Source organism: Varroa destructor, unplaced genomic scaffold (assembly GCF_002443255.2).
Source record: "Varroa destructor unplaced genomic scaffold, Vdes_3.0 BEIS01000007.1, whole genome shotgun sequence".
Taxonomy (NCBI): Eukaryota; Metazoa; Arthropoda; class Arachnida; order Mesostigmata; family Varroidae; genus Varroa; species Varroa destructor.
Genome location: NW_019211460.1, coordinates 5,270,044 through 5,297,242, shown reverse-complemented (window position 1 = coordinate 5,297,242; position 27,199 = coordinate 5,270,044). Strand labels below are relative to the sequence as shown.

At 38.4% G+C, this 27,199-nt stretch overlaps 1 protein-coding gene across 6 annotated transcripts in view; it reads right to left on the bottom strand.

Moving 5' to 3' along the window:
- Positions 1-27,199, bottom strand: part of LOC111254254 (nose resistant to fluoxetine protein 6-like) — a 75,474-nt gene that overhangs the window by 7,537 nt on the left and 40,738 nt on the right. For all 6 annotated transcript variants that reach the window (XM_086975882.1, XM_022814901.2, XM_086975881.1 and 3 more), the window contains 7 exons: positions 21,649-21,736; positions 13,277-13,415; positions 12,924-13,041; positions 11,835-11,928; positions 8,365-8,457; positions 2,256-2,334; positions 723-1,012 (listed from right to left, as the gene is read on the bottom strand). In XM_086975882.1, coding sequence (XP_086832008.1) covers positions 723-1,012; positions 2,256-2,334; positions 8,365-8,457; positions 11,835-11,928; positions 12,924-13,041; positions 13,277-13,415; positions 21,649-21,736 — 901 coding nt within the window. The remainder of the gene's footprint in view (positions 1-722; positions 1,013-2,255; positions 2,335-8,364; positions 8,458-11,834; positions 11,929-12,923; positions 13,042-13,276; positions 13,416-21,648; positions 21,737-27,199) is intronic.

Sequence of the window (27,199 nt, the reverse complement as noted above, 5' to 3'; positions counted from 1 at the left end):
AATCACAAATGTCTAACCATCGCGACTGGTTCAACGTATTCAGACGCTTTTGTGCGCGCTTGCTTAGCTATGATTGAAACTGATTTACCTAAGAGAGTCGTTACTTAGATGTCGCGAAGATCTGGATGCAGGAATTTATTTCACCTTCTCGTCCATCTTCACGGTTAACCTCGATAGCATATGTTATTTTGCCTCATCGCTGTCCAGTGTGTGTTATGATTAATGGTCATTCTCATGAAAATTGATGGGATAGCGCCAGCGGGCTACTCAAATCCTGCCAAGAGATTTGGCAATGTGCGAAAGAAAATACATCGGAATTTTCGAGCAACTCAGTTTTAAAGATGAAGCTTCGCTTGGAATGTGTTCGCATACCTTCTTTTTATTGTTTAGCTGGGACACGTGTGTCCTGATCTTCTCAATGGTCTGTCCTCATCAAAAGCGACCATTTTCGTGTAGTCAGCTACTAAGTAAATGACGTCTGTCACTTTTATAAATTTTGGCCGTTTAACTGAAAAAATGAGTCGGCACCTCGTGGTTTCATAGGAAGATACTCTTTTCTAGGTTATGATTATTGGTTTTGAACATCGTGTAGGCAGGATTGAAAATGTATACCGTTCTTAAAAAGAGAGAAGCCAGATTTCAAATTCGTTATGAAGTACGTATGTGTCCCAACCTTTTTAATCTCTATCCGCTATTTCTATGTAAATATTATGTCTACTTACTCATATTGTGCGGTCATCATAAGCATAGCAGGTGGATATTCATTCACAGCAAGTGTGATGCAAACGACGACGCACCCGAGCAATGACGCCATTGCCATGATGACGCTCGTTAGACGCGGACGACGCCGCAAGGCATGTGCTAATGGCACTCCTACTATGAAGAGCTGCATATTGACAGCTATGAACCATGAGTGGAGCATAAGGTTGTCACTCCACTGCACAAAGTTATTTACGAATATTAAGTTTGTCCAACTTGTTTCATAGACGTTTCGACGGATATTTGAGAATACCTAGAATAAAGAAGCAAACGTATATTATAGACGCAGGCTTATTCGGTAGCAGCTATTCGTTAAAATGCCCTTATCTACACCGATGGTCCAATCAGTACCGAGTAGATAGGCTCAGAGGCAGCGCAACATATATTCGAGTAGTTTGTTGTATTTCAAAATAGAATACAAATTCTAAACAACAAGCTCTTCAGCATATCATACTTCCTGTTAGTGGCAGCACATATCTTAGGGGGGCAGCTCTGTCGTTCAAAATATGTAGGAAATAAAGATTCGTGCAGAAAAGCTGACAAAAGTGTAGCAATATAAACACATATAAAATAATAATAATAAAAATTGCTTAAATCGAGATCATTGCCGTAGAGAGTCGTCAAATATAGCCTCACCAAGAACAAGCTATTCCAATCCACCCCCGTGTGAATTTTGTACGCCTTCATTTGATCGAAGCGGGAATCTCGAAAACATCTAGGAAGCGAAATAACTATATAAATAAAACCTATCACATCTGTAAGCCAGGCAATTCATAAGGAACTTATGCAGAACTTTAGATTTATAAGTTGTACGAGAAATGACAGGCCTGCATCTGTTTGAAAAAAGCTTATGACAACGACAATTTTATTTTAGTTAGAACATAATTTAACCATAATGTGGTTGCATCGTGAATTATGATGGTCGTTAGGTTAGGTCAGTACGAAGACCGCTTAGAACTAGTTAGATCAGCACTACTTCAATAATATATCAATTTCCGAGGAAGCACATTCGAATCAACAGATACAGAAAATGACAACACCCAAGTTTTTTTTTCTTTTTGGTGGGCCCTTTCCCTATATGTACCGAAAATAATTCACAAAGGGGTCAAACATTGAATTCAATGCTTTTTGCATGGAAATGCCTCAATTTTTTTTTCGCAGCGATATAAAAACGATTAGTTGCCGTTACATGTCTAAGCTATCGTTACATATGTCCATCACCTACATTTTCAACGAAGTTCAGAAGATACTATAGCTTGCGTCCGAATTTATGACACAGTTTTGCATTCTTCATGTTTTATTCGATAAAAATGATTTGTTAATATATTATATAATAATTTATAGTAATTATAATAATATATTATACTATGAATAAAAAATTGATGCTCCAAAATTCTGGATATAGTTTCGTGGCGAAGATAACAAGACATGAACTTAACGATGCAGAGGATTTACTGTCTAGAAGCAAGCTTTATCACTAAAAGCGTGTTACATACCTCGTTCCACATAGGACCCTGTCCGAAAGCTGGCATCAAAATGTAGAGCCCATGTAGCAGCAGGTAACATGGATAAATTCTGTTTAAAAAAAGGTTGGAGTAATTAGAAGTTAAAGCTACTCATTCTACAATACAATTGGAATGGCTACACAAAGTTCTCCTACACGGAGTGTGATAATAGTTCGTCGCCAACCAATCCTTAAGTACTATTCAAGACGGGTGAAATATACACTACACGAGACAAGTGTCCTTTGTCATTTTCTAAATTATTTAATTCATTTGAATGTAATCTACTCTCTCCTAACTTCTCTTATTTTTATATAATACATATTTATTTATTTAAAATCACTTTGCTTAGGCATTTGTGAAAAGGTTATGCTGAGTAGTAATTGATTTACATCTTCTAAAAAAAAATGCACTGGTATTGATTCCTTTGTATGTCCGAATCATGCGGAAGTGTGCTAGGTAGCTCCGTACTTATCCCATAATTTCTGAAGGTTATGTTAATCGGCAGAAGCTCGTGCATCGATGAGCGCCTAGAATACCCGGTCTCTGCTAGTGCAAGTATTTACACTGTGTCTGTTGTGAGAAATGCGCACAACAATCGGCAGCAAACGTTTTCTTTGAACATCCATAGAACACGACTATTGGAACAGCTGCGGTGTTAAACAAATAGCAGTGCTTTCTGGCCCCTGAGTCCTAAGTGGGCCAAAAAATGAGCACAAAAATTTCCGACATCAAAAACGCCCAAAAAGTACCCCAAAATTTGAATGGTCCGGTGGCCGTCTTTTTACAGACAAACTGTCATGAGTGCACGGAATTCCAGGAAAAACAATTTATAACAGCAGTTGGGTCGCTTGCTGTGAAATTGAAAGAGCTACACCTGGATCTTCAACTACGTAACCTATCTCTTCTGCTGTTTGGGTCTAGTAATGAGGTATTTACCGAAAAAAACAATTTAGGACAGTGCGTACTTCTCTGCTATATCTTTCTAAATCACAAGGTGTCATGTCGTTGAGAGTAATAACGGTAATGTAGCTAAGAAGGCTGCATATATATTAGGAGAATCGAACGTCCTTGGTATGAAGTTAAAAAATATTTCCAAGGAAAGGGCGCAGTCGAATTGCAGGGACAGGTCCTTACCATCGGTAGTCTGCCACGAAGAAACTCGATAGTACAGAATGTTGGTCTGGATACCACAGTCTAGAGCCTCTGTGTGTTTTGTAGAGAGCGCACCAAAGCATCGTTAGTACTTCAAACTTTGAAAGAGCATTTCTTGATGTTCGATTCGGTTCTACGATCTGTGTTACCCACCATGAAATTGTCGCGGCTGCGGTCATCATCGACGCTTGAAAACTTTGTGAATCAAGCTTAATCGTGCTGAAACCACAGGCCATGCTCAAGCTTTTCTCTAAACTACAATCGCTTGTACCGGAAGCCTGGGATACATTCGGTATCTATGTCCGCACGGAAACACCCGCAACCGGCCAATGCAGCTTACCGGAATTTCACATCGTTCACTGCACTCTGCGGGCGAGAATGAGCGCTGGTCGTCGCGCCTTATGGAAGACAATTTATTGCCTCGTGTGGCTCACAGATACGGCTTGCGGCGGCGTACGTGCGGTTAAGTGACAAGAAATACCCATTGACCCACGTATAGAAGCCATGGCTCACCCTACTTCTGGCGCCTTCGTCATTGTGACAAAAGATCTTAGCGCGCCTCTGAACGAGTCCACCTCAAGCCGTACATCAGCCGTACGGAACACGCTGATAGAGTATTATTGCTAAGTAGTTAAGCGCAACACAGTACTAGCCCTTATCGAGCTTTCCAAGCGCAAATTTAGGTCTAATTAACTTCAAGCTTCCCTTGAGACCATTGCGCTAGGAGAAATAAACTTTTAGCATGTGAATTAGGCTCGAAAAAGCTTCTGAAACGAGCTCATGAAGTTCCCTCTAAAATTCGATTAATGATAAAACGATGCGCGTTATTTTGTCGAAACCTTGCATTCTTGAATTTGTCCTGCCCGCTCTAGGAGACATCGGTTTTGGTTTGACTACAATTTCCACTTTGTTTACCGTGCCCCACATGCTTTCAATAATATACTGACAACACAACATCTTGCAGCGGGTCCCCTGGTTGTAGCGCTCAAGGTGATTTGTTGAAAAACATAAACCATTCAGTGCAAGAAATATCCGAAATAGCACATAAGCTGATCTTATAAAATAAGCCGAGCTACAGCCATATAAATGGCTTGGCCCGCGTCGCGTCCTCTCATTTCAATAGCGTTTATCAGCAACTTCGTCGAAGCCTAACCATTTAATAACGTTGTTCCTGAGGAATCTCGTTGCTCAGCATAGGGTAGAACAAACAGACAATACCCGAATACGAACTTTTGGTTTAGAAATTTCCGTTCTGACAGTCAGTAAGGTATTCGGGAGTTTATGCGCAAAAAGGCAGCCAGAGTCAGTACTCGAAATGAAGACTTCAAGGCGTCCTATGGACGGCGCCGTGTTGGACCGCTTTGTTCGAAAGATGCCTTCGTTCTGAACTGCTTTCCTTTTAATGAAGATATTCAAAGCTTGTTATTATCCATGAAGGCAAAAGCGACCCAAATCAGGCGTTGTGAGATGGGATCGTAGAGAAAATTGTTTGCTATAAACTTCTTTCCTATCTATTGGCAAGAAGACTAAACGCGTTCCTAGAGAATGTGACTGTGGTACTCACGAAGCAACATGGATTTAGAAGGATTTATTTGAACGATACAGAATGCAGCGGCCTATACGTCGACATCAAGTACCGTCGACAATACACTTGAATAGTATCTGTGAACCTTAAAACAGAATTTGACTTTACCTCAAAGTATTTAGTCCTAAGTACTTTCGCTGACGTCTGCTTATCGCTCGCGGTACTCTAGGAAAAAATAGATAATGGGGTTTTGGAGCTGCCGGTGTTCCCTCAAACCGCAACTGTTACGCAGAGTGATAACTGAAACTTGCTCCCTCGTTCAGTCCTGCCTAAAGATCTACCCAACTAGATACGAGGCACTAGGAAGTCGACGATTCACATATTTACGGAAACAATCACTCCCATCTGCAGCACGCTTTAGCTAGATTACATCCTACCGTCAATTTAATCAAGGCCGAGGCAATGGAATTCGAAAAAGGTGGCAGTGTTGTGGCTTGTGCCACAGTTTAACTGTCGACCCCTGACGTACGTTAACCGATCTCGTATAACGGTCACTGCTTCTCCACTGTTCCAGCATATTAAAGAAAGATGCGAAGAGCTCTTGATAGCTCTCTCGACTACTGTGCGACTTTTCGACCCCCAAGTTGCACCGGGCGCCGCATATGGTGTGAGCATAATTTAGGAGAACCTTACGGTCGAGCAACTGATTCGGACAAAACCCTCATTCCCAAAAAGAGCCCTGGAATTGCGCTGGCCGACCCGTAACAGGCTTGTCTACTTGTTGACGGCGATGCCACTGTTTGCTAACGATTTCCGTTGCCACTCAATGTACTGTCGGCTTTAGCACTCTGAGAAAATCTAGAAAAACGGAATTGAAGATTAGCAGAAATCGACTTCAAATTTAAAAAACGGGAGCCATAACAAATGAGACCTGAAAAGGATTTGATCGATCTAACAGACATCTAGTGATGCACTATGCAGTTCATTGTTTTTACAATCGCCTACCCAATTGCAGGAATTTCATGCAGCTGATAAATATTGCGTTTGTATTAGATAAGCAACTTTGTGATATGCATCGTGCTCCTCGCTGCCCACAAGTCCTAACCCTAAGTATCCTGACTCGCCAAAAAACCGGAGAGTGGCAATAGTATGGTGCACTATACATTCGTTAAGAGGTCTTGATTTAAGATGTGTTTTTTTGGATTTTAGGTTGCCCACTTCAAAAAGCGCAATAGGACCTCAGCTTTAGACCGGCTCGTGAAACATTCTTATGTATGGTAGAGTACAGCGCATCTAGTTTATTATAGTAAGTTATTATAAATATATGTACTTCAATATCAATAAACGAATATTTTAGCTATCAATCACAGTTTTATTACCATTTAAAAAATGGGGTCTTCACAGAAAAAAAATTATATGGAACCTGACAGTAACTGTAAGAAGGATTATCCATAAAAAGTTATGGTTTATTGCCTTTATTTTTAAAAACTATTGGGAGAATACTATTCCGAGCTCTAGCACAAAACAGTAGCTCAAGGGATTCTCTTTCAATGCGATTTTCAATGATAGCCTGAATTTGCTTGGCAAGGTTTTCTTCCCTTTCAGTATTGTTATCATGATTGCGCTGATTGCTTTCCAGGGCCTTTGGTATCATTGAAAGAGTGCAACTTACCTATGTCAACTGCTTCTTAGCATATTAAGCAGGTAAAGAATTTGCACGCTGGATAGTAGCTATGCGGCAGGAGTTGGAGTTTAGCATGGTGCGAAACTGTAGGGAAACCAATGCTTTCGCCTGTGCTTTACTAAAGCAACGTTTAGTACATAAAAGAAAGACCTTTTCTCAAGAGCCTTGTAAAAAGACTAGGGTTACGATAAGATAAATGAAGCCCTTACGACTAACACTGTTAGGCCTCGTCCTGCTATTTTAGTGAGCGCCTTGCTTTTAGGAAAGTACAACAGGCTCCCCTTGGCTCTATTATACAATTGGAAAATGGTTCTTTTCGTCATCGATCAGTAAGTCTCTTCGTATTAACATAATTTAGTAATCATTCGAGTAAAAAATAACACCTCGATTGTTCATAAACCTTTATGAACAACTGGCCTACACAAACTGTAGCTAACCCCCCCCCCCCCCCAATCCTGCTAAGCTGATAGAGCATGACTAGTTTTTTCCTTTACTACAGATGTTTGCAGCAACCTTCCATAGACTTAGATTGTGTGCAACTGGCCTGATGTATTCGTTTTTTCCTTTAAGTGATGCATAACTGTCCAGTGAGCTTGCTCGGCGAAGGGATCAGATCGTTTTTGTGATACACTCTGGAGGTCATAGATGTTTGTTGCTCAACTTTGCCTGATGCGATTTTTCAGGATCACTATTTTGCCCTGTATTTCGATGGGGGATTAGGGAAATAACATTCTGCAAAGTTTTACCCTGCAGTTTCCTTACATAACTTACAGAACCCCTAGATGAGATAAAATCTTTGATTTGCTCCGAGAAAAAATTAAGATCGTAGTTAATTGACAGTAAATTGAAGTTAGCTAGCATACACTGCCACACGGGATTCTATAATGCCTTCTAGTATCTGCCTTGCTAGTCTGAGTACCCTATGTGCTTGTCCTTAAATTGGATCAGAGGTCGTATGTGACGGTGTAGAAATAGGTTATTTGATTGAACGATCGTTTTCTGAAAGACGCAACTCGCACGCACCGGAAATTATAACGATATACATTTGCATGGTTTGTAATTGCAAACTTGTTGTACTCGCATCTTTCGTGTGTATAAAGTACAAGTGTAGTGAACTTCGGTTGAAAACTGTGTTACCTCAGATTGAGGCTCTGCGATTTCTCGATATTGAGATGCAAGTTGAGTACTGGTAAGTTACGGAGATTTGGCTCCTTACAAACCGGATCCTAAATTTGGCAATACTTTAAGATATGAGCTTCCAAACGAAAAGTTATTATTAAAATTACGTATTTGGACTTCAAGAACGCTTTTTTATAGGCGGATTTTTCTTTAGCCGATCTGAAAGCGGATGTTTGATTAAGCCGTTCAGTTTAAAAGTTGTGACCATTTAATCGCGCGCAAGTTTGTTCCAGAAAGTCTAGTAGATCGCTCCACAGCTGTATATTCAGGACGTTATTTTCTAGCCTCTCAGTACATCGTTTAGTCTTGTATCGTAGCTTTGCATTGAGTGTAGGGAGTTGGCCGCAACTAAATGGAGCCGCCAATACTGCTGCCTGTGAACACATGGCAGCGTTAATTTATGCATATAGATATTTACTTTAATGAATACAATATAATCAGGCAGTTTTGTTGTAATTTTCTAATACGGTAACTTTAGCATATACTCTTTTACATGTTTGTATTAAAAATGGAACACACGTTCTATAAAACAGCATTAATTGTGATAACATGCAACAAACCTGTAAATCCTGCGGAAGACCTGTGATGCCCAGGACCTGTATGAGAACGGTTTTAATTCGTCATCTCGCGATGTCCATATCAACAGGAGCCCACTTGTAAATTATAAAACAGCTTCGTAATCAGTATCGTTCCAGAAACTTTAAATAATAAAGTATTTGACAAAGTGACAAACTGCTGACATACTTTCGTGTCAAATTTTTTTCAACGGAATATAGTTGTTCCAACTATAAGAATGTAAAACCTATTTTGATACTTGTGCGAAGTTCTCTATGATATTTATAAATTGTGAAGAGATGCGTTATGCAGGATTCGTCCTGGGATTATGTTGTTTCGAAAATACACGTTCGATGAGCCTACTTTGTATATTCGAATTTGTTTTATATTTAGATGCCTAAATATATAAATACGCTAGCATAATTACATTTCAATTATAAATAGCCGACTTTGTGAATTTGATATTTTGAGTGTACTTTATTAGGCACATGGTAAATGGAGCACTACATAGGATCCTACAGGATTTCATGTACACAAATGCTCAGAAATAGTAATGGGGTATTATTATTATTAACATACTTCGCGATAAAAGAGCTCTCAGCCTCTATCCTGATAACAAGATATTGCTTAATATTTTTCGTATTTGTTCATAGGAGGCCATGGAAAGTAATTGTAGGTTTCATCAACCTGATGCTATTTTTTAAATTTGTATATTGAGTTATCGGAAAAGCTTTAAAATTACACATGTCGAATGGTGCGGATTGCGACAGGTCGATGCTGCTGTTCTTTGAAAGCTAAGATTTGGCAGTCGTAGATGTGTTGGCATACTAATAAAATAGAGTGCCTAGAAGATGAGTGAAAGTTTTGCACAAACTCACTCTATCTCAAAATTTTATTGCGGTAAAGGCATAGATGCTACACACGATTACAAAAAAATCGTGCTATTTATTTATAATCAGGATGCTTTATCGGAAGGAACGTCGTTATCGGCTCAAAAATGGTTCTGTCTGCTGTAAAAGATGTTTCCCGTAGTAATGGGCCAATTACGGAAAAAGTAAATGAAATTACTGCTAAAGTTAAGCAAGACTTGATATTGCCAAGGGACTGAACATGCACCATTAGACAGCTTAGAACTACTTAAACAAGATTAACTAGAGAAAAATGCTTGACATTTGGGTGGCATACGAATTGACGCAGAAAAATTTATTCGATCATATTTCCACCTGCAAAACTCTGCAGGAATGCAATAAAATTAAACTTTCTTTTAAACCGCTTGATCACAAGTGATGAAAAGTGGATCACAGAACAATAATATACGAGCAAAAAATTGTGCTCCACAATCTGTGGCAAAGCCCAGACTGCTGTCAAAGAAAGTGATGCTATCTGACTGGAAAGGAATCGAGCGTTACGAGTAGCTGCTACCTAACAACAACATTTGTTCGGACGTCTATTATCAATCACTAACAAAATTCCGATAGGTCTCTGGAAAAAAACTCAACCGTTAAGTAATGACCAGAAGAAAAGCTTTGTCTTCCACTACGCCAAACCATGTGCCTGTGTAGTTACCCAGCAAAAATTAAAGGAACTTCAGTGTTTCAATGTGTTCCCCTTGTAACTCGGATCTTGCTCCATATGCTTTTAATTATGTTAGTCTAACTTCCATTAAAGGATAACTTAATAAGATATAACTTAAGTAATAATAAAAAAAAACACAATTTTTTGCGCAAAACACAAAGGTTGGCCAGAAAAATGATTGCATTTCAATTCAAGGAATTTTCTTCCCGAGGTAATGTCAGATTAGTGAAGTGTTTACTAATCTGACATCACCTCAATCTACGAATACAGAGCAGACGTACTATCTAAGCGCCCGGATGCTCACGCAGAGATTAGAGATTACTAATCATAAGACTTGATCGTATTGTCATGATGATTCTCTTGTCAAAATGGTCAACTGCGCGTATTTATTTACTTCGTATAAAACACGAAATCTAGTGGTAATTTGATCGCTTCCTGTTTGCCTTCGGAGCGCGTAAACAAGTTAATAAGTTAAGATAATAACAACCTTACATTATCATAACGTCGATCTAAAAAAAGTAGAAAAAGAGAATTCTCAAGTTCTAGAATTGCACGCATAGCGTCTTAGTCAATACGGTGAACGTTTAGTGATTGAATTAATCCAGAGAGGAGTCCGTAAACATTGAAAAATGCTGCATGGCTGATAGGGCGGGAACGTCATATCCTAATACTTTGTTATGTCTGGATTAGTGTGTAAAACAAAATTTCTACTTATCACTTTCGTTAATGTACCACCAATTATATCAGGTGATTTAATGCGGTCAAGTTTATGAATAAGGCCATGCAAAAAACACAACTGAATTGTGAGCAAAAAGCTCAGACAAAGGGTCCTGTAGTTTCAAACGTAAAACTCGAATCATTTACCATTAGTAAGTAACAATTCAAATGCTACTATGAAGAAGTAGATGCCGATTCACAGGAGTGAGACTCCGTATTAGATTTTTCAAATACTTCAAGTTCTAAAATCAGAGCGCAGCGCAATAATGCTCCTCGCCTTTCGTAAAATATTTGAGATGGCCTTGACCGCTGTATAAACGATAGGACTTTAGAAACATCGATGCTGAAAGTTTGCAGAAATATGAAAAATGAGCGTATTGAATAGATACCAATTTTCTGAAGATACTCACAGCTACCGTTTTTTTTGTCGGATACTTTTTAATTTAAATATGGCCGCTAGTTTCGTCACTGCCGCGGGTAATAATATGATTATCGTCAAGGGATAGTATTTTATCAGTGACTGCACGCTCTAAACGTTTATCATCTACAAAAATAAGAAAAGCGAACACTACGAGCTTATAAAGATCGATACATTTGAGTTTTACTATGCATTACCAGTTAGAATATAAATGAAACGTTGAACACGATGGAACATTTCAGTAGTCTTTGGAACCCCCGCTGGAATACAACTTGTTCTTAAGTAGTGACAAGTAAGACTGAAGGCCTTGGGTCAGTCACCGGTCGAGCGGACCTATAGGCAGTGAGCGGCCAGGGAAGCTGCACATGTAGGTATTTTTACCATTTTATTTGCCGATTTTTTTAATGTGAATTATAATCATCTAATTATTTACTAGAGAGAATAATTTGATTAGGTATAGTGTGTAGGGATCCATCAATGTAAAGCCTCTTTTTTGAACGTCGAAGAACGTCCTCCCTTTACTCTGTAGTCAGATACGTTGCTGCTGCTGCATTACATGTATAAAATGGCATGCTTAAGAAGTTATCTACACACACACACACACACATTCTCTGTGATGCCTGAATTAAATTTCGGTTCCTTACTAAATCGTGAATATTACTTCTGATTAATCGGCACATAGAGGGATGTACGACGGATTTTATCATCGTCACGTTTAGCTATTTAGACATTATATAGCTCAATGGTCAAACTATTATTACTCACGTAATAGCAAAAAACGTGTCAACAGGAAGTGAAAAATTCTCAACGACTGTGAATAGAAAGCTGCTGAACAAGTCTTCCAGTTTGCGAAGACTGGCTGAAAGATAATAGTAAAAGACACGAATATCTATTAGCATTGTTACAAGAGTTAAATACATCGGTAGTATAACTATGGCTCGATGGTAGTTCATAACAAGTGAAACAAGTTAACCGGTCTATATATTTACAGTGAGTAGGCCATCGCTGCGCAGATGCGAAGACCAGCTTTATTTTTGCTACTCGTAAACGTACAAATAACCGATTTAGTTGTCCCGGGTCCAACTTTATAATAACTTGCTAATGCATTGTATGGGCATATGGGATGAATTATTTATTTAGGTTTACGAAAATATTTCGACCACTGAGAATGAACCGTTCGAAAAATCCTAATTCTATCTATCTTATAATTCCTATAATCTGGATAATAGTTTTCTGGCAAGATAAATCTAGTGTGAATATATTAATGGTCTTGCAGTTTGGGGTGAAAAATATGCACATTGATTGCAGTATTTAAAGACCTCTCATTAAAGCTAGGTCACAATTTTTCGGCAGTCGCTCAGTGCCAACATTGACCAATTTTGTTATCTACCTCTACATATCCAAAACCGAATTTATTATCCATCAAAAGCTTTAATAATTGCTACATTACTAAATAATCTGATTAACTTTTTCAACTAAACTTAGTCAAGTGTCTATTTAGGTTTAAGTTAGTATCTCGCTACGTCATTCAAAGCAGCAGAAAAATACTCACCGTCTTAACAAAAATGTTTCCAAACTTATTGGGAATTTTCAGAAAATGCAGATATGAATAATGATCAAAGAATATTAAAAGCATATTTTTTCCATTATTATTATTTAAAATATTCATTTTCGATATTAATTGAAAACTGATTCTATAATAACCCTCTGTGGTTCAATGAGATTTTCGCTCAACTTACTGGACACCACTGATGGGTCTTACGCTTTGCACTTAAACATCCTAAAGATAATTACCTCAATAAATATGACTGTGTTAATATATAAAATCAGCAACTGTAAAAGGGCAAATCGTACCGAATCTTGCAAATGAATCGAGGTCTGTCATGAAGTAAATATGTCCAAGAACGATCCACCCACACGAGATTGTTCGTATGCCATACAGACAACGAATGTTCCGTTTTGACGAGCTCATCTGTAATAGCCATCGTTGTAATAGGCAACAAAATAACCTAGTACAGGTAAAGCCTTCAAAATTCTCACAAGACATCCCAAAAGTCATAAGTTGAAGATTGTCAAATAGTTCATACACGTTCAGTTGACGCAGGATAAAAACGAATTTATCTTTCATATTGCCCTAAAATATGAATTTCTTCTATAATATGTATGTATACATTAGTTTAAATATTTATAGTTATACAGAAAACAACCTTAAATATCTTTCCGGAATTTTGTATCGCAGAGAAATTAAGCAGAAGAAGGTGGGTCCTAGAAGACTTGTTGGTTGTAGAGAAAAGTTCGTAGATTGTACATGTCAAGCAAAAGGCCAACATAAGCCCCACGCAACAACTGCAAAAAAAAATTAGAAGCTATAAATTATCAAATATTTTATACTCATTCCAATTATTTTATCATACATATATTTGCTGATTACTTCAAGCAATTGAAAGAAAGTTTTCTGTTTTTGTACTTTTCACCACCTGGCTGTAGATAACCCAATATGAAATAGATGCTTAAATAGTACGATTAAAAAACCAAAAAAAAAAAGTAACGTTTTGAATAATTCTGTCAAACCAAAAGTTTGAAATCGCAGTTCTATATAATGAATATATATTATGAGCCAGCTTGTTATTGGCGGATACAGAAAAATACGTGTTTTCTTCAAACATGAAAACTCATCATGAGTTCTGAGAGAAAAAATTATTGTATTCTAAGAACAGCTCATGAAGGATTTGTTGGGAGTTTTCTCGTCGGACCGACGGCGCGCGATACTATCTTCGGGAAAATGACGGCCTGCAGAGTTGTTAATTGCCGAAAGAATTACGAGGAATCAGAGAAAGATTGTGATCTGCTAATGCAAAACATTGTCTGTATTAAAAAAAAAGTTAATCCAATTGACCAAAAATGCCTACGTGATAATGCTTCTATTTCGATTTTGTAAGCTGGCAATTGTAGTTTGACGTAACTAACTTCAGAAGCACATCTGTCATTAAGTATATTAGGTGCCCTTGAATGACACTAAGGCCAAGTACTCTACTGTCCTAAATTCTTTCAAACCTCAGGGGAAACATAACCGCTTGTTCCCGCCTATCCGAAAGCGGTTTTGTTATTGGCAAAACCAAACCATTAACTCGCTTTCATGTTTTTCGAACGACAACGTCGCCATACAACAGCATTTCTTTTGAGTAGACGAAAGCTAACGAAAAACATATATTACGGTGTTTTACAAAACTTGGTAAAACCGCGAACCAATACCTCTGTACAGAAAAAAAACCGACTGAAAGACGAAGAACTGACTTACAATAGACATTCAAACGTTTTCTGGCCTTCTGAGCCATAAGCTTAGTTTTGCGTATTTCTAGAACTAATTTTTTGAAAAATACTTTTGCACGGCACGGACAAGGATTCTAAAAATTACTGAAGACCATAGCAGTTAGGTAGTTCGTTAACTAAATTATCAACTAAACATGCATTTGTTTGTTATAAGTGAAATGTTAGGTTTTCATATAAATCCACGCCGTTTTTTCATATATTTATCCGTTGTTGTGCAATTGTCTTATGGTGGCTAATTATCTTCGACCACCTTAGCTCCATGTTTTAGCCCCAAGCTCATAAATATATTGGTATAAATGTCCGTTTAATATATTTAATTAAAAGAACGTTTTTTCGTAAAAAAGTTTGCATATACCCCCCTCCCCCCCAAGAGGGAAACAGATAACAGGATGACGAAGCGAGGTTGAGCCTGCGAAGCGAGTGACATAGGATACTTTAGCCAAAACCCAGTATTTTTTGGAGACATACAACATATATGTGAAAAAAAAAAACCCTATCTGCTGCGTAATTCTGTCGAAAACTCGTTTTGCCATTTTCAGCAAATATTGTTCTCAATTTACCCTGCTTTTCACAGCTTTGGCCACCGAAATAACCTACGTCAAATCTGTATCAGCATTCATTTCTCTGTGTTGAATTCGTAGTTTTGTTTATGGGGCAGCCAAACTCTGAGAGTTGGACGCGTTATTAGGTACGAAAATCGGTCCAACCCGTTTCGTCTGCTATGGATCTGCATTGTCAAAAGCGTTATTAGTGTCGTTAGGTTTGTGAAACTTAGTCTTCCGTCTCCAGATCAAAATAAAAACATATGCCATAAATTCCTTTTTTGAATGCAACCTTACAGTTACAGTTCGGATTCGAATAAACTTACGCTAACTAGCCATAAATGCAATATCAAACCATTCTCTCGCTACTTAGAATTTCCTAGACTCAAATGAATCTACATAGATATAAGTGAGGAAAAGGGAACCCAATAGTGGTTATCTAATTTGACCTATACAATTCTGGATTTGAAGGCCGTATTCACTTTTCGCAGACTAAATTGAATTTACAGATCCCCTGTTACGATGTTTACCTTACGTAAACAATAGCGTAAATGTGGACTTTTCGTACAACATCCACTCTGTGGCAAAAATTATTATTGATTTCTCAGGATATGCAACGTATTTTTCCCATAGGAGACCTCGTTTAAAAGTAAGAGGCAAAGAACGTACTTATTAAAAAAATGTACTTTGGGTCCGTTCTATTTAGTCTATATTTGTTATTTGCAACAAATTTACACCCGATGTGATGTAAAAGACGTCCTGTCTAGCTAAATAGGCTGACTTTTTAAGAAAATTTGTATGAATATTATAGTGTATCTTACAGGTAACAAAATATTAAGGGTCCACAGTACATAACACAGTACGCACTAAAAAACATTTTTAGGCGGGCTTATTGGCCGGAGAGTCATAGTTTTACCGTATAAGGTTAAACTTTGGGTGAAAGTGACATTATGAAATGGAACTTACTTAAAATGCCCGGCTATATAAGAGCCACTGTTTTGATTGAAAAATGGATACCTCTTATTTCTTAGACCGTTGAGAATTGCTCTATTTCAAAAGACCAAAATAGGATCGTGATACTTCCTACTAAGTTCTTGCCACAACCATGGCGTTGACTATGTTAAGTTTAATTCAAACTGATGTTCTTTACAGCTTGAAAGCTTGCTACCCAACAATATTTTCCTTTAACTTCTTTTTCGTCATTTTTGATATTAGGCTTCCACCGGTTGTCGTCTTTTCACTATAATTTTTCATGAATGACAATTTCGTGAAGGTAACAACGCACTGACACTCACAAAGACCCAACAGGAATGAATTCAGCTGTACGCACACGATGCGCAAGCCTGGGTAAGCATGGCCTTGGGTAAAACCACACACCAGACGTAGAAAAAACCGAACGATGAGAAATCATGCTTACGACGACTCTGCCGAGAAATATAAAACTTCTAAAACTCATGGCTGCCGTCCGACACCTGCTATAGTAGTGAGTCACAGCGAATACGTTGTCACGCGCGCTTCTGTCAATTGCAGTTGAATAACTGTTGAAAGCGAACGAGGACGAAGAGAATGAGTCGAAGAAGTCTGATCAGAGCTCAAAAGCTAACCTTGACGAAACTCAGGATGGATGACAAAGACACAATTCTAGCCGATACGGAAAGGATCGTTCATCTAACGATCCTTCGACGAAACAAAAGGCGACTACAGCTGACAACAGATAAACAACAACTGTCTACGGGGTACGGACCACATAATATCCCTTTGCACCCAAAACGACAATTAAGCTCTCAATCAAGCTAAAGCCAGCTACGTCGGTATATTGTAATTGAATGAGATAATCCTTCACGGAAAACAAGTGCCACTATAAATAATTGACATGTTATCAAAGAAAAAGGATTTTACTCTAATATGATCCTGTGCAAAAGGAGGTGGTAAAAGTACGTCTTAATTCGCTATACCAACAATAGTTCAAATAGTAATACCCCTGGCTATGAGCTAACATTCTACTAATAATTTTAATGTATTCATATGTGGTGAATTAAGTTATGAACGGAAAAATAATAATAACGGTAATAACACTGTGAATAATATTTACATCGTTGTCTGGTAATGCAAAATAGGTCACCTTAAAGCGATATTGAGAGATGGGTCGATAGCGACACCGATAAAGTTAGAGAGGACCGACCGAGCAAATTTGGTATATTTGTTAAGCATGCTCCCTATATTATTATTATTTATATTATATAGAATATTAGGTTATTTGTGCATCAGACGCGTGGACAGCACGCCAATAGAATGATTTGAGCCGTCGGCGTTCAGGTAAAAAGGTTGCTAGCGATGTCAAAGTGCATACGCGTAACACGCTAACTACAGTTCCATGGAAAGATAGGGCAAACTTGTGGTCTCAGGTAAAGGACGTAATTTACTTCTGCCAGCTAATATTACTCTAGTCGATGCTAAAACAATATGATTATTTTTAACGATCAAAGAAAGCAAAAGGTTTTGAAGATATACCATGATTACTTGCAATCGAGAGATCACGGCAAAAGGCCGAAAGACGTGCGAAAAGGTAGGTCAGCAGTTTCACTGAAAAGGCATAGCGGCAGACGTTAAGTCATGTATGACGATACGAGTGGAATTCGCAGTGGTCGAGAAAAAAAGTGCACATTTAAAGCAGGCTAATCCTTACATCGCCTCTAGAGGTCGTGCGCAGCGGACGTGGATGGACAATAGGTCGAGGTGGCGATATTGGAGTAGCAATGTCGGATCGCGCGGTTGTATTTAAGAGCAATAAACTACTTGTTCAGGAAAATCTAAGGGAATTTTTCTGCCAGTTGAGAATTAGGAATTAAACAACCCAGCGAAACGTTTGATTCGAAGCTCCAAGAGCAAATGGAATCAATCGACTATTAAGTAGGCATATAAAATTAATTGTGATTATTTGAAGAAATATTTCTTTGTCTTGGGGACGCAAGAAATCTAACTACGTTTCATCGCTAAGAATCGTTTCAAAGGATCAAGTGTTAATCTAACGGGAAACGGCATGCAGGTCTGAAAGGTCCGCCCGTTATAATGATCATAAAAAAAAACTTGCAAACAACACTCATAAATATACTTCGTTATCGTTTTATGGAAACCGGTACGATGAACAATGACCAAGTTACGTGAAGGTTAATAAATTGCGCTGACTAAAGACGTCGTGTTATTGTTATAATTTGGTAAGCCTACTTCATTACCTCGGTAATATGCTCTTCTAACGAATTTACCTCAAACTAGACTGTCCTAGGGAAACTGCCATACGCTAGTAACAACATATTTCATAGAGAAGTTGTAACCGATATGGAAACGAACCGAAAAATAATGGACAACGAAACAGAACAGATAGGAGCTTAGATAGGTGGCGTTTGTAAATCCAATGCACGAAACGTTATAATGTAGAAACTTATATATGTAGTCAGAACGAAGATATCCCCTGAAGAACCGAAGTTAAATGAATTAATTTAATGAATATGCTCGTATTGCTGAATTGCATTATTGTACAAATACGCCTCGTGACGTACTAGTACATACAATGACGTTACTTGAAATCAAAGATAGCATCTGACACAAGTGTTAGATGCTGAACATGAAGTTTGACGTACAGGTGTGACACATTTCATGGTAAGGAATAGCGTCGATCTTGGTGCCTGGGCTAACCATAAACAATATGTAATAGACTCTTTGGTCGAAGTGATGGCTGCCCTTGTTTTTGCGTAGTGATACATAGGCGCCTCTCAAACCTTCGAAAGAAAAGGAAGAAGTATTTAAAGATGTATATATTTACAAGTTGAAGTTCAAGCAGAATTGAACCAGTCTTGCTCTAAACTAGTAAATAGAAGCTTGAAATAAGTATTTTTTGGATATGCGAGAAGTTCGAAGTTGTAAAAAAGTGGCTCCAAATAATATCGTATCAAGACTAAATGACAAGGTGAAGCTACAAGTGACGCGGTGCGACGTCTACGCATTGTTGACGGTGTGGCCGTTAGGCCAAAAGCCCCCATACGCATATGCGACTAATGTAATATGTAGTCGCATGTGACGAATTTGTTTTACTGTATTTGCTATTATCGTACGAAATCAATAAGAACCCTAAAATAGGAACAACGTACAATATTAAATTGCGTTGACAGGACTATTTTGAATATGAGCTTTTTTAGCGTAGATAGAAGTTTCTAAGGTGTCACTCTGAAGTAGAGGGTCTTAATGCTTACCACAAAGCGTACAAGGGATCAAAAAAGAGATAACTTGAAAGTAAATGAAAAAATAACGTTCGGTTAATCATTTTTAATTTAGGGTAACGACTTACTTGTGTACACTTATAAACCGTAAGTAGTGAGTTTAAATAATAAATATATAGCTTTACATCAACATGTTATCATCAACCGATAATTTGAACCTACCGTTTAATAAGAGTCGCCAGAACCATGAAGTCACAGGTGGGGCTTCAAAGCAGACACATGTTTCGGTAACCTACAGAATTTGCTCATTCGCACAGATCTTTATGCAACGTGTTGTAGTCATCTAATAGGCTAATGAAGCTGCCCATACACAATAATGCAACTAAAATAGCTGACTGTTACTTCATCGTTCCCTTTTCTGTTTACCGCTAAGAAATATTGAACCGTAGTATAGTAAAATTCAGAGCCTGACGAAGACAGCCAAAGGTCGTAATAATGAAAAGCATAAAAAACATGACTGTATGCAGAGTGTTAGAATATACAGCATAAGCAATTGTTGACTGCGGTTACAGATACGAGGCTGAAGCGAACACTTGTTGGCCGATCCTAGCCAAAATGAACCTGGTTAGGTGGAATTGTAGCTAAGGAGGAGAATCCACACAGTACGAAATTAAATACAGAACACCTTAATTCGTGTAGATCTCGTATGGAGAAAGCCGCTGCTACAAGCATTTGGTCACTGATCGTCATAGAGGACTGTTTTCAGTGGTAATGGATAGCAAGAGCTTGCACGGGTAAACCGCTTGACCAAATGCGCGGGATATATTTATAGTATTTACGCACTGGGCCGTTGAAATTTTAATTACTGATGTTGTCAGTTAATCATAGTGTATAGAAACTCTTGCTAGCCAAAAGGATGGAGTTCATCATAGAAAGCTGACTCCGATCTGTCGCTGAGAGGCACGGTCTGCTCGACGAAAACCAGTATATTTTCATAAAGAACTAGTCGGTTCTACTGTGCAGGGTAATGCGGACACGCACGACGAGCGTCCACTGTCTTTCTGATAATATTGGTCGCTGTAAAAACGCATTTAAGAGTATAATGTGAAAGGATATTTTAACTTCTTCGCACCAATAAAACACCCCGCAATACTTCACCCGATCGCTTTCAAACTATCTCACTGAAAGCTCAGGTAGTAAAACGAACTCAACCTTTCCAACTACTGGAAAAGATGTCGTCGGTTTAGGCTAATTGTTGAAGGGAAAAGGTATCCAATTTGATGCAACACAAGGCAACTAAAGCAATTGAGGTATCTCTTGACTTGGTTAATTTAATGCCGAGTACTCATACGCGGGAGAATTAGCGGATTGTTTGGAACGTCAGTATGGACAATTTTCAATACAGCCTCAACTTCGGCCAAACAATTCTGGAGAAGGCCCAGCCAACGCCTGCCCTTTGGGTGATACAGGCCCATGAAACAGTTTGTATTCAGACAGCCTTGGTTGCCACCGGCACTATCTTATGCAATCTGGAAGCAATGAAAATACCAAAAGTAAAAAAAAAAAACATAGAGGACCACGGGTAAAAGACGTTGACAGAACGGCTAGCAAAATGGTCAGGTATTAGTGGAATTGCACCCGGAACAGTAGAACGGAGCGTTATTTGGAAAATATGAACATCAATTGAACGCCCGGGAGAGGGGTGAGTAATTTATTTTTCCACTCAGTTCCTCACACGACACGGAAACTTTAAAGATTATCTGTTTCGGATCGAGAAAACTCTTTTAGACATATGCGTCCACTGCAGATTGGACGCCGAGAATAATGCTTCCCACTACTTGGCCATAGCGGACATAAAAGACATCCGCTTTTACACTACCTATCCAACAGTATAGAAAACTGGAAAAATGCCAAAAAATCAACAAGAGAGACACTACGCGAAAATGATAGACTACACAAAATTAGATAGATATTCTTTTAGGCAGAAAAGGACGTAACTCTAGGATCTGGCTTACAGAGCAGCGGTGAGAGACTTTCTTGCCGGCCAGGACCAAAACCGTCCGGGAAGGTAGGCAAGTGCAATGAAATCTACGTGGATAATCGAGAATAAGCAAACTGTGGTCTCGGCGGAACAAAGTTTAAACGTTGAGACTGAACCCTATACTTGGCCCACAAGGAATAGGCTTTGTTCTAGTGATGTTCGGCCATGTGTAATTATTATTACTGAGACCCTCTTAGAAAAATTACATGATGGGTAGTCGCAAATAGTTGGCAAATAGTGGGAATTTCTTTCCAAACAATTTTTATGCTGGATGTAGTGTCCACTTACTTATTCATACTTATATTTAAAAAAAAATATATATAGAGGTCTACTATTTCCCGAGTATTAGTGTTTTTGAAAGTCGTGATCGTGTAGGGTAGGGTAGTGTACATTAAATTAACACAGCTAGTCGCCACATATTTGAATAATAGTTCAAGACGCTATTGACTTACATTACGACCTTCTGTAGTCCATCAAACGTCCAACCTTCGTCCACATAGCAGTCTAGCACTTTTGCTGCGCCGTTGATAGATGAGAACGCTGCACAAAAAAAATTACCACAATTTGTCAGAATCTAAAATTAAATATTTACATACTAAATATGGAGTAGTAGTACAAGATGCATATTTATTAGGAAATGGTGTACCTGATGCAAACCCACACTTAACTTGACCATTTATTTAGCTACAAAAATAAATGTTTGCGTTTCCTTAAAAACATTCTAAAAATAGATTTCGATTGCTAACCTACCGATATATTTGTGATTTTATTAGATTTGTACGTATATGCCGTCTTACCGATGCGGATAAGGGGTCAAAAGTCACTCGCTTATAAGACGTATCCTTATTTGCGCGTTGTTACGAGTGTCTGTGTTTGCGTATTTATTGAAGAAACAACACCTTCTAGCATTCTTGCATTGATCTGAAGATGCAGACATGCCGCTCGCTGAAGACCATAATTGTTAAAATTCCAAATGGATACTCAAGCAGCTTACTCAAACGCAATACTTGTTAGCGGCAAGCTAACTCTAAATATGCACGGCTAGCTCGTCTACGACAGCGATGCCTCCATGCGCACGCTATTGGTTTAATCATTTTCTGCATCAACTTCAGCTAATCAGGCAAGAATCTCAATGATCAATATTTTTGCCTCGACTATAAACGAGAACCGGGTGTACTTCAAGCGATTCTATAAGTTAGTACAGTATGTATGAAAAAGTCATATTCATCAACAATAACAAAATTCATCCACGATGGGAATCGAACTCAGATCATTATGTTCTTTGAAACTTCAATGAATATGAACGCCATCACCGGGACACTTTCTGCCAACTACAACAGCTTTATAGCAGTACAAGTTAGCAAAATTCAAACCGAAGTTACGACAGAGCGTATTTGGCGCTGTCGCAAATGCAAAAAATTAGTTGACTTAGCATCTAGCGGGCACAGAAAGACTAAGCAAAGCTCCATTATTTAAGCCTTTTTTTGACTAACTGGGTTCGATGAAAGACAATGATTCGTAAACAACCAGTTTTACATATCACTGAGAATGCTTCAAGATTATTTGAAAGAACATCTAGTGAAGACACGCAATGTCATACTCTATTACATTATACACGGTTTCCTTCGTATAATTTTTATACACTATATATGAGACTTTGGCATGTACTAACTGTCGTTATTCGCTCTGTGAGATTAACCCCGAATTATATTATTTGTTTTCTGTCTCTATTACGCATCACTGACACGCGTATCTTTTTATAACTACTGTGTCATGTTTTGCTGATAACTTTAGAGGGTGTCATCGTAATAAGTAGATTAGTTATCTTCCTAGACCTATTATTATTTCAAGCGGCTCTAAAGTGATAACAGTTAATTAAACGAAATTCAGTTACTAAACTAAGAAGCATTTACTTATTATTAATTGTAAAAACAACGGATTATTTCAAAATTATTTAAGAAAAGATACACACATGGCTTTATACCTCAGAAGACATGACGGCTCCTTGATTTTAGTCATTGAGCCTTCGTTCACTCATTGCAAATTTTAGTCTCTATTATATTAGATTGAAAAAATTCTCGCTTTTATCATTGAATAAAATAATAAATACCACATTTTTCATTTTAAATACAATATAGCCCATTATTGTTCACGACATTATCCCATTTCTTCACCAAATGATATGCGCCGTTTTACCAGGAAGTAGCTGATTTCGTCTCAAAGAAGTTATCCATCCACATTTTGAACTGCTGACTTACGTTGAAGGTGAGGCATGAACGTGATTGTCCAGTGAACAGAAAAGATGGTGAATTTGTTGTCACAAGTGAACATATTGAGGGTGCCACTAAAATTCCCATTCGAAGTGCAGGAGGGCAGTTTGAACACAGTAGGATGACCTAACCTCGGCCTTTTTTTCCTAGTAGCTTGATCGAGTCGATACAACTACACAAAAGAAACGTGCCGGCGAACCGGCAGGTTCGTAGGAGGCGATTCGCAGCAAATGTGGTCCTTGCAGTGCCACCAAACGCAAAACATAGCCTTGGTTGAACGAGGATCTACTTAAGCCCTGGGCCTCGGCCTTTGTCCCGCAGCCATTCATTTTGATTTTTGGTTTATGTCGGCGTACAAGCACCACTTCTGATTTTCGGTAACAATTATATGTCACAGTTGGTCACTGTGGCTGCGTAACGCTCGACAGTGAGCGGGATGTAAAGTTGCGACATTAAACCATAACACCTTATTGAAGTTCAGGAGGTACACAACTTCAAGCTTCTGTGTAAGCTCTAAGGACCTGAGGTGGTTAACAACGGTCGTGTGAGTGTAACCTATCTTTTCGGCCAATTTCTGCAGCAAGTCGGTAGTCTTCCTTCAAAAGTGTTTTCATATGGTTGTTATCAAACTCAGACGGTCAGCTAGAGCTAAGGACCTTTTTTAGGTCGGACTCAGTTTTCAAGGGCAAAATATTATTGAATAATACTTTTAGGCAAGTGTCCAGGATTGTTGGCCTCGAGGAAATGGGCAGTACAGGAAGTGTTGACAACGTACTTTTTCTATCTGGAACACTTATCTTTAAGGAAACCTTTTGATTTGAAGTCGCACTCACAACACAATATTGCTATAGGGCACTGATAGACCAGAAACAGCGCTTTCAAACGGTATATCAGCGGCAAACAAGGCGGAAGTAAAAGTGGGAAAACATTCAAGTGCAGTTTAATACAATCAGGTTATAAAACCTCACTGTACATTACAAAAAGGATATTAGGAGCTATTTCATGCTAGAAGGCAGCTGACAGACGTAGCACACTTTTAAAGCCTGCCATGAATCATCCCAAACGCCGAAAAATACAGGTCAGGTAACAACACGGTCTAAATATTTTATCTATTGCATATTCTCCAACAGACGAACAGGCATGTTGCATCCGCTGGGCTATGCGCTTGTTCTTAATTAGCTTGACTACACTGATTGTTTATGTACAATGAACTAGCTACATCATCAGTCCTTGCTGTCCAGTGTTCTGTTTCGTAACAACTCACAATATATATATATGCCTGTTTCGCAAGTTTTCAGCAACTTCGATGGGTCATATTCCGAATGTAGTATAGCATACAAAAACTCGTGCGAGCATTATTTACTCAAACAAAGGACGCGTTTTATTCATGTCGTGGAAGATGAATGATCGTTTTTCAGTCATTAGCCACATTAGTAACACTCTGCAGTACTCGCGGTGGCAAGATTTGACAGAAATGACACTGAAATGGTTGGAATGGGGCAAAAAAGTGTAGCGTTCGAAATTGATGTGGACACTGAAAAGTATATGAATATGCTACTAGACATCATGCACGTTAACGTATTGCATCAGTGTTTATGAAGAAAGCCTGTTTGTTATTTTCGTCTGCGCTGTAGCTATCAACTACAATCGGAAGATTGTCTATTTTGCAAAAATTGACAGCACTACCAATAATGGCAGCTGTATAAGCAGACCCGTGAATTTTTCGACTTTGGTACACAGTTTATAAGATAGATATCAAGTGTAACGGCGTGGCCTCGATGATCGTTTACGCTACAATTAAGGCTCCCTTTCCGAACACTTTAAAGATGGCGCTCCTTTAATTTTGACAAGTGCTAGGCCTTGACACATGCATACTTATTCACCAATTTGGTTTGACATCTTGAACGTTCGATTCTTAGACTGTCTTACGTTTGCTGTCATATACTGTATTCTCAGTTTCTCCATTGCTGAAAAAAGGGCAGCTGAATTTCTCAAGCACTGGGCAGTAAAAAGACCATAGCCAACCGTCTGAATATATGCATTTGATTGTTGGGACGACTGAAAAAGAATTAATGACCTCGCAAAATTCGTAACGGAGTAGGGGAAGGGATGCCTTATCATCTTCAGCAGCAAAAATGGTTAAAGCATACTTAAAAAGAAAACGTTCCGTTTCCCTCGCAACATTTGAAATGAGATGAAAGATAAAACTGTTATATCTCGCTATACTTATCGTACGAACCTCTTTGATAGCCGTTTAGCTATGCAAATGGATTTAGGTATCATGGATGTAATAGGTGCGATGGTCGCAGCCATCGGGTCGAGAGGTCTCCTAAAAATATATGATAAAATATATAAATATTTTCATACATCCTAAAACAACAGTAAACATACTGATAAAAAATATATTTTAAAAATCTTAGACCATGTTCCCTTTAAGTAATGCTCATTATTTTGTGTGCTGTTGTAATTTTATGGATCCAAGAAAATTTAATTAGATAATGTATTCTGTGATAGAGACGGGTCTTAGGAATGTGCTCGTACGATCGATATTGACGTGCATTTATCTGCTTCACGCATGCACATATATGCAATACGATAGTATACGTAGAGACCGACTTTATAATACCTCATTTCAGTCCGGGAAGTCAAAGAACCGATGCAACGACTACCGCACTGTGAGGCCCTGCGAGGTTGTTTCAAATAAAGGAAAGACCTTGTCAACACAGTATTAATAACTACTACCCCTGCCCCAAGTTGTTATTAATAGATGTAGATAGTAATAATTAAACTGTATGAAGCGAACTATTCTGTTCAATATATTACGCCAGAAGTTTTTTTATGCCTATTTGTTATACGTTGAACAGCTGTGCCGCTTGTTTTATGGATTTCACTAGCCGACAATCGGTGAAACTTATTAAATCATTGATCGTGCAGCGTGAGACACACCCAACAGTTCCTCGTCACGGAAGTATAAAAGACGGTCTTGGTGGTAAATTTTTTATTATTTCGGTAACATAGATACCTGGTGCGCAGTTGCCTAGACGTCATCACCACACTCAAGGTTAATAGGATCACCGAAGTCTGGTAACGTTGATATATGATAGAATTGAACTAATCGAATCGGAGATAAAGAAACGAAATCTGAAATAAGTCACTAGTCTGACACATAAATTAATGCCTCTGCTGGAGAAAGAGGTACCAAGTGAGACAAATTTTCGCTTTGTGAGTATAAAGCCATCCTATTCGTTGTTTACGCACCCAGAGATGGTAGAGCTATTAAGAAAGCCAATGTAATGTTCTCACAGCTGTCGGCAAATATTAAACGAATAAATAATGTCCTGCTCGTCCCGTTGTCGGAACCAAAAAGTGGAGGAAAAAATAAAAGGAATTCAAAAAACAGAGGTCGCTTATGGACATGACAAAATCGACGTGAAACATATTTTAGAAGATCATCATATCGAAGGCTGTCGGAATGGAGTGAGAACGGCAGAAAGAACTGCATCAGTATCACCACAATCGAATGAATATAAAGCTCGTTTTGATTCCAGTTGAGGTTATCAGTACGACATTGCATTAAATTTAATTAAAGAAGAATACGTTGCTGGCGAGAAAGCTGAACACCAACGTATCGGCCAGGGCCACAGACAAACCGTTTCAAGAACGATTATTTCAGAGAGACATTTGAGTCATTCTGCTTCGGCATACAGATACGTTGAATGATGCACCAGACCCA